General features: G+C 34.5%; 1 protein-coding gene across 1 annotated transcript; it reads left to right on the top strand.

Annotated features, from left to right (window-relative positions):
* The first annotated feature begins 1,067 nt into the window (after positions 1 to 1,067).
* LOC145605837 (SKP1-like protein 1A) lies at positions 1,068 to 3,564 on the top strand. The gene is made up of 2 exons (XM_081661900.1): positions 1,068 to 1,448; positions 2,969 to 3,564. The coding sequence occupies exons 1-2, from the start codon at positions 1,125 to 1,127 to the stop codon at positions 3,149 to 3,151; spliced, it is 507 nt and encodes a 168-aa protein (XP_081518026.1). The 5' UTR covers positions 1,068 to 1,124; the 3' UTR covers positions 3,152 to 3,564.
* Positions 3,565 to 8,722: the final 5,158 nt, after the last annotated feature.

Below are 8,722 nucleotides of genomic sequence, written 5' to 3'. Positions count from 1 at the left end.
ACTAATACTATTGTAATATACATATGTAGATACATTTGAAACCATTGAAAAAGACGTTATCACTAACTGCAAGATACATGTGAAGCCATTGAAAAATATGTTATTATATAAGGCAGAACCCCTCACGGGCCAAAACTGTTAACTACGTAACCTCACAGGAATATCCCCTACGTTATCTAAGTCGAGTGCATTAGCTTAATATCAAGGCGTCCCAAATGTTATCTCTTAGGCTTGTTGGCTTCGCAATCATTTATTGGAGTTACATTCTCCTCTCCAAAAGGCTACTATTGTTTACTGTGATATATCAAAGCTATCTATTTATCTATCTAGCAACCCGGTTCAACACCAAGGCACCAAATATGTAGAGATGGATTTATATTTTGTACAAGAAATTAAAGGTTGCTTTGGGTCACGTTTGGGTTCTACATGTTCCTTCTAGATATCAGTTTGCATACATCTTCACTAAAGGCCTTCCTCAAGACTTGTTTTTAAACTTCAGATCCAGTCTTAGCGTACGTCCTCCTCCTGCTACAACTGCGGGGGTGTGATAGTCATTATAGTAAGATAATATATGTCGCAGATTTAGGTTATATTTTGTATATATTCTGTATCATTTTCGTACTAGGTTTCCTATCGTGATTAGGACTAGTCTTGTACAACATTATATATAATGATCAAGGATACGTACTCCAATCTAAGGAGTTTTCGCAAAATCTAACAGCATGAGCGAGCACTAAATGTTTGTTTTTTTTATTCTTTATGATAACTAGAGTAATTGAGGAATTTTAGAAATTTATTGAATTATGTATCAAATAGTTTTCGTCAAAAAAATAAAATTGTATCAAATTCATTGGGACACACATGTGCTATTAAGTTAAATAAAAGTTAACTTTTTATATCATACCCTAAAATAAAATCATATAGGATAGCAAGATAGGATAGGATAGAATTTGCTGGAAAAAATAAGATAGCTTCCTGTAAGATATTTCTAGAATCCCCAGTAACATCTATAAAAACAACCCTAGTAGTCTTCCAAAGTCTCATCAGTCAACATATTCTCAAAACAAGTCATACTTTTACAAAATATTACTCTCCTCTTTTCCTTCCAAGAAAACTCCAATTTAATGGCATCATCCTCCTCTTCTCCATCTTCTTCCAAGAAGGTTGTCCTTAAATCATCCGATCAAGAGTTATTCTCTGTCGACGAAAACTCAGCAAGGCTTTCTCAAACCCTCAAGCACATTATCGAGGACCTCGCGATCAGCGACAACAACAATTTCATTCCAGTGCCTAATGTCGACGCTAAAATTCTCTCTAAGGTTATCGAGTACTGCAACAAGCACGTTGTTGCCTATAGCCCTACATTCAAGACCACTGAAGATGAGATCAAGCAATGGGATAAGGACTTCCTCAAAGTTGACCAAGAGACCCTCATTGAGCTTATTCTTGTGAGTTTTTTTTTGTTCTTTGATTTTATCTATATTTTTTTATTTAATTTGATTTGATTTGATTTGTTATTGATTTTGTTGAATTCTTTTGTTTGTTTTTCTTTACTTTGTTGATTAATAATACTAAAATTTTGTTTTTCTTAAACGTGTTAATTGTTTGTTAGGGACTTAGGGTTAACATTATGATTAAAGATTTTAATTTTTATATTTATTAAAGCTTAGGGTCAATGTACGTTTGATTTCTGTAGGGTTTAAAGTATTCAAGTATGAATTAATAAAATAGGCTAAGAATATGATTAATTATTTTAATTAGGGTTTAGCATTAGTGTGTTTTTTAATTTTTGACGCGTTATAAGTTTTCCTTCATGATTGTTTTTTTTTTTTTTTTTTTTAACTTTTTTCTTGTTTCTTCATAATTACTTTTTTAATGTTATTTTTTTTTTAATGTGGTAGTAATGTCTTTCTGAATTTTATACTGTTAAATCATTTTCCAAATTTTATGTTCTTACTCCATTATTAATGAGATATTACTTTACATTCCAATGGTTGATAAGATAGATGACGAAAGATTAATAATTAAAATTACCAAGTTTTGGTTTTAATTAATTTTTTTCATATGTATTTATTTTAATTGCGAATCAAATATCTCATTAATTGATTAACCATCTCATTGATATAGAAAAAACACGATCCTTATTGAAATATTTATTGTAAGAGATACTGAATTATTGTATTCATTAATTATTAACATATCCTATGATGTGAGCGCATCATGATTGCTACTACTCAATACATTAATTGCATAAATTTATATAATTGATAATAAACTAATTAAGAAGATACCACTTTGGTTTCTCTACTTTTAAAATCTGAATTAGTGAGTAGCTTAGGCGTTGCCCCAGGTTGCTACTGCTCTAGATGTGCAATTGATAAATTTTTTTAAAGCCTTCATAAAATTATAATTGTCATTATCAAACAAACATTGAGTTTTTTTTTTTTTTTTTTTTTTCTTTGTTTTGTTTTGTTTTTGTTTTTAGTATATTTTATTTTAATTGAACCTTGTGAATTGCACTTATATAATTTTTTTAAAACATATTAGTAGCATACATGATAATTGGCTTAGATGTTGAAATGGTTATTCTTATTATAAGAGGTTGAAGGTTTGATTCTCATTATCCTTATGTTTTTATATTCAATAATATTAGTTGCTTGGGTGATGTGGCATTGTTTGAGAGATGATGTGACATTATGAGATATTGAGAAGATGATGTGGGTCAACAAAAAAGGAATTACGCAAACGCCTTTTAATATATAAAATAGCTAGAAGTAAGAGATAAATCAATAGATAATACCGTAAAAGTTATGATATACAGAGTAATTGATACTCATCAAAAGTTAACCCTCACATAAACCCTAAAATTTGATGGTTAAAAATTGTACTTCCAACTTTATTAGCATTTTTTGTTTATAAATTATTAATTGCATTAGTTAAAGTATTAAAGTGAATAATATTTGTGCAGGCTGCAAACTACTTGGACATAAAGGGTTTACTAGACTTGACTTGCCAAGCCATTGCTGATATCATAGAGAACAAAACTCCTGAAGAGGTAAGGAAGATGTTCCACATCGTCAATGATTTCACACCGGAAGAAGAAGCCGAAATTCGAAGGGAAAATGAATGGGCCTTTCATGATTTGGAGTAAGCTTATATTCAAACAACAATTGCGAAGAAAATGAAAGAAAGAAATATGATTATATCATGTTGTTAATTACTCCATACAATTTTAGTTACTGAACTCTTCTTTATTGAGTTTAAGAAGGATATGATTTGATGTATTTCTGAATAATTGACTTTTGTGTTGCATGTTTTTATTTTATTTTTATTTTTTTTGTCTTTTAATTTATTTATTTGTATTTAATTTTATTATTTTAGCTCAATAATGTTTTACGAACAATATTTTTTCCTTTGCTGATTTTTCTCAAACTTTAATGTTTTTAAGTACTCAACATTTTCAATACTTTCTTAAATTTTATTTTTGGTTCTCCTTTATAAACTCCCTTAACTTTTCTTAAATGTTCTTTTGTTTGCTAACTTTATTCACCTTTTAAAAACTTTTTCAAAAAGTTTGGTTCGTTAATAAAAAATAATTCTTACTAATATGGAGAGCTGATCGATTATCTCAAAGTAAAATTATAGCCTTTTGATGATGTACACTCAAACACAATGAAAGACTCTTTCACTTTAATTCACAAGTGATAGTAGCCATAAAACGCTATTCTGCCTTTGTCAAATAACGAGAAACAATTTTTTAAATCTTAGTCTTCCATGAAATGGGAGAATGACCATAACATGAATCATCAAGTCAAAGATCTACGTGTAACCGGACATGTGACCCAACTAACCCTCTCTCAAAAGATTTTCCTGTCCGGGATTATCTTTTAAATATCCCATGAGCCTTAAGGCCACTTCATAGTGTTTTGTTTAGAGTTACTGCATGAACTAAGATTAGACATGACATAAAAAAGCAAGATTCGATCGAGTGATAGCAAGATAAATTAGCTTACCAATAAGCCTTCGATAGGCTTTAGGACCAGAGAGTGCATAACGCACTACTATAAAAACCTAGCTTGTGGTTTTAATCAATAAGAAATCCAATATTTCAATTCTTTGAACTTCTGATTGAATGCAAGTATGCAACTCATTGTATTGGTACAGTCACAAGTATAGGTTATTAATATCCATGATTTTTATAAACAAATTTGCTGCATAAAGTGCTTGTAATCACAATTTTTAGAGGGGGATGAACTAGTAAGAAAGAGAAAATACCCATACCCAATTGCTATTATTATTGATATAAAATGGTAAAAGAAAAGCATTACAAACACTAAAAACTTCATAGAAAACAAAAGTCAAAAAAAGTTCCAAGGATGTCATTTGAGAAATAGATTCCTTGAAAAGCTACGGATAAGTTATTTTTCTTAGAAATCGAACATACTTGGGTTGCTCTTGTAAAGTATGGCCAATACCCGTAAACCTTGCCAAATTTGTTTGAATTTTCTCTGAACCTAGCTTTCTTCTTTTGCAAGTAGAAAAGGGTAGAGGAGCAACATTTTAGTATCCTTTGACTGTCGTTGTAGATTGTGAATTGCATGGCATACTCATATGACAATCTTATGAATGATGGTTGGTGTATAGAACTTTCATTTTCAGAGGTATTCAAGGTACCCTCTTGATTATTTGTTGGGTGTAGCTTATTAGTTGTGTAGACATCTACTTTTGGCCTCCTGTCGCGACAGGAAGTGCAATGACGATAAATAAATTCATCTTCGTGTTGGATCAAAGTGAAGAATGTTTATGGATAACTAGTTAAGCCACAAAACACAGAAGACTAGCCCGAACTAAAGAATAAAGCTAAGCAAGGTCCAATTAACTAAATACGATTATAATTAGGCTTAAGCTCGTACTTAAAACCCAATAATGACGGATTTAGGAGCACCTAGATTAAATTTTAATGTTGCCGCAGAAAAGCCGCGTGCATCTCAATCAGACGCGCTGGGCAGTCGTGCGCAACTAATTCAGTTTCCCACGACACTCAGCGTAACCTCCAGAGTTGCGCTCGCGGAAGATTCAGAATTTTACGAAAATATAAAACCGAATCTTACCATAAAGCAGCGCGCAAGACAATTAGTTGCGCTGCCCATAGCAGCGCGACCTAATCACTTGCGCTGGGATGCCGCGCGCAACTCATCCAGTTGCGCGCGAGACCTGCTGCGGCAGAATGTTCGAAACCCTAAACCTATTCATTCCCTATAAATAGAGGCTTAATCCGAGGCTTAAACATGGAGAAAATAACCCTAAACTCCGGCAGAATACTTGTGAACTTTTGCTACCTAACTCCTTTTGTCCTAAACACTCACCCCTTTGATATTTTGTTACTACGGTGGAGGTTCCTGTATAAGAAGTAGTCCATAAGTGTTCTAAACGGAGATATAGCAAAGAGAAGTCGTAAATTCCCGAGCACTTAGTTATATCATATTTATCTTTTTGTTTAAATGAACTTTAATTAATTAATTAGTGTTGCTTGATCACCTTAAAAAGATTAATTAATCAATTCCACATAGTATCTTGCATTAAATAAGATTAGAATTGAATAATTAATTGTTATTTGATCTAATTGTTATTTGATCACTTAAGCCAAGGCGAATATTGTTTATTTTCTTGTCCTTTTCACGAATTTGATTAAATAAAGAATATCGACGTTGCAATGTAATTCCTACGTGAATTGATGTGTGTAAATAAAATCAACTAACATAGTTTTAGGTATCGCGTTGCATATATTGTTTGGTGATGAAATTGTAAAAAAGCTTGAAGAGCTAGTAGAGGCCGCACCAGGGCTAGGATAGTGATTCCCTCCCTAAAGGGAACATTATTTTAGTACCCTCGCTCCCGAACTCATTTCTGGTTTATAGACCAATTTGGGCATGGGTAAACTTACGATTTGTGATAATTATTCCATGAACTCCACATGGAAGAAAGGCATGAACGAGGTTTATGAGTTTTCCTAAAACTCATTGGCGACTCCCTACTTGTTTCTTACAAAAAAGCGTGATGATAGAATCAATTCTAATTCAAGGTCCCCCAAACAGTCAGGAATTTAAATCCTACTACACCTTAACAAGTGTAAAGTCCTAGGCTTTTAAAGGGCTATGGGCATTTAAGGAGAAGATCCCCTACGATGGGAATACCCTCCTTACAGTGTCGACTCCGCTAGGGACTTAGAGGTTACATGATTAGTTCTTAGTTATGGTCCAAGGTTTCCAACACTAGGTTGCTTATGGATTGTAACGGGAATTAACTTTGATATTTCTCTAGCTAGAGAGCTAGACTTGAACGCATAATATCTTCCTTTTTCACAAAAGTAAAAACCAAACAAGCAATATCGCATCATGCATAAGCATAGCACACTTTAACCATTGGGGATTGGCTCATTGATTAGGGGTCGCCAACACTAGGCTTCTATCCTGAAATCAATAACAATCACCCCACCCATATCGCAACAAAATGTTGGGAGGGCGATGCCATGAGTCAACACGTTGAGTGATTGATTTGTGCATCGTTTCTTAAATATGGTACCTTTGGACACCCAAGCCTTTTTGACCTTTAAACGAATTTGCATGAATCTTGACTTATAGCATGCTTTATGTGATTATGTGACTATATGCAACGTGCTAGGATAGTCTTCTTTTCTTTTTTAGTTTGGTCTAGGTTCCCAATTACGAAGCAGCCTCTTCGTGATTTAGAGTCATATTCGAAGGGCAACATAAAAAAAGAAATTAAAAAAAAACGATGACAAAAAAAAAGAGAGCAGTCGAATTAAAAAAAGAAACTCAATGAGTTGCGCGACCCCTCCAAGCGGAAGAGATTCCGTTGCACGCGCCATCCGCGCGCAACTTAATCCCTTGCACGTGCCCATTGTACGAGTCAATTTTATTGAGTTGCGCAACCCCTCCCAGCGCAAGAGATTCCGTTGCGCGCGCATCCGCGTGCAACTTAATCCCTTGCGCGCACCCATTGTACGAGTCAATTTGATTTCTCAAAAAAAAAAAAAAAACTGACTCGTCCAAACAATTCTTAGAAGAATTGTTTAAGGGTGATGTTATCCGTTCGAATATATCTTGCGTCATTTCCTTTTTTTTTTCCCTTTCTTCTAAACAACCGTATCGATTTACTTATCCTTTCGTACTTCTTTTAGGGCCGGTTTTCAAGCTTAGGAAAGAAGACTCCCGGGCACTCGTATTCTACGTTTACCTCCCAAAGATCAACCCCTTTCAAACCACTTTTCTTCAACAACTAGTCCTAGTCCAACAACAATGTCAACCATTGAAGAACTTCCAGAAGAGATTCTTCGTTTGAGAGAGGAAAAGGCTAGGAGAAAAGAATTAATAATATCAAAAAGGCTAAAAAGAAAAATGCTGAAGCCTTAGCCTTGCAACAAAAGATGGAACAATTATCCATCAAAGAAAAGTTGTTGAAGAAGCTAGTTCTTCGTTCTACGATGGGGAACAAGTACTTCGACGTAGAAAATTTTGCTCCTCCCGCAGGACTTGCTATACCGGAGAAGTTCGTAGCTACGGACTTGCTAATATTTAAGGTGACCAATAATCCACAAAACAATTTAATGTGTTTACTGGCACCATGGCATTAAAGGGAGTTGATAGATCCTAAGCTTCATGCTTTGACTTTCCCTTTATCTCTAGACCCAACCGCAAGAAAGTGGTACTATGGGTTAGATCCAAAATTCAAAGCAACATGGGAAGATGTAGTTTCGGCTTTCATTACCCATTATGAAAGTAACGTAGAGTTCAAGTCAACTCTACGTGAACTTGAAATGCTCAAGCAAGGCGACGATGAGGGTTTCCTTGCTTTCGATGGTAGATGACGAGAAAAGGCGACCCACCTTGCCCAAAGGCCACGTGAACTCGAGTTAGTACAAAAGTTCATTGACAGCTGTCATGAAAAGTTCAACAAACATCTACGTTACCTTGCTTTAGACACTTTTCAAAAGGTCTATTCTGTGGCTACTAGGATTGAAGATGATCTTGCTAAAGAAAAAACAAATAAACCCCATCATCATCATCAACCTAAGAATAACTACAAGAAGGGGAATGATAATACATCATCCTTTATTGATGTATTTGCGACCACCACGCAATACAATAATGCAAATCAATATAATGATCCTAGAAAGAGATGGACAAAAGAAAGAAAATTTACGCCATTTCCCTTAAGCTATAAAGAATTGTTAGAAAAATTAAGTGAAAAAGGCTTTCTTGCGCCAACAGGGCCGACACCACCCACTCCACCAGAAAGAAGATTTCCTCAATGGGATGGTAATGCTTATTGTGCTTATCATAGAGGCGTTGGACACGATACTGAACATTGCTACGTCTTAAAGCACAAAATACAAGATTTAGTAGACGATGAGAGAATTCCCACGCCAAAACCTAACAATAATGTATCCCCACTAGGGGTGTTTCATATTAATGAGGACCATATGGGAAGTGGCATGTTCAATCCTTTGGACTATATCACACCTATAGGAGAACCTCTAGCCACAATACTCATAGGGGCAACTAATGAAGTATGTGGACTATGGAACAACGACTTTCAAGACTTATATGTCTGTAAGTATGCCGCCGTCCCACCTCCATCTTGTTTACAAAATGAGACAAATGGAGCGCTTGATTGGGATCATTTCTTGGGGAAGTCACAA

This window comes from Chenopodium album, chromosome 22 (assembly GCF_948465745.1).
Source record: "Chenopodium album chromosome 22, dcCheAlbu1.1, whole genome shotgun sequence".
Classification (NCBI taxonomy): domain Eukaryota; kingdom Viridiplantae; phylum Streptophyta; class Magnoliopsida; order Caryophyllales; family Amaranthaceae; genus Chenopodium; species Chenopodium album.
The sequence above is the reverse complement of the archived record's forward strand: the minus strand, read 5'-3'. Positions and strand labels throughout refer to the sequence as shown.

What these genes read in the sequence shown, in the direction of transcription:
- LOC145605837 (XM_081661900.1), top strand. Translation starts at nt 1,125, where the DNA reads ATGGCATCATCCTCCTCTTCTCCATCTTCTTCCAAGAAGGTTGTCCTT. An exon ending in CCCTCATTGAGCTTATTCTT is followed by an intron (nt 1,449 to 2,968) that starts GTGAGTTTTTTT and finishes ATATTTGTGCAG; the next exon opens with GCTGCAAACTACTTGGACAT.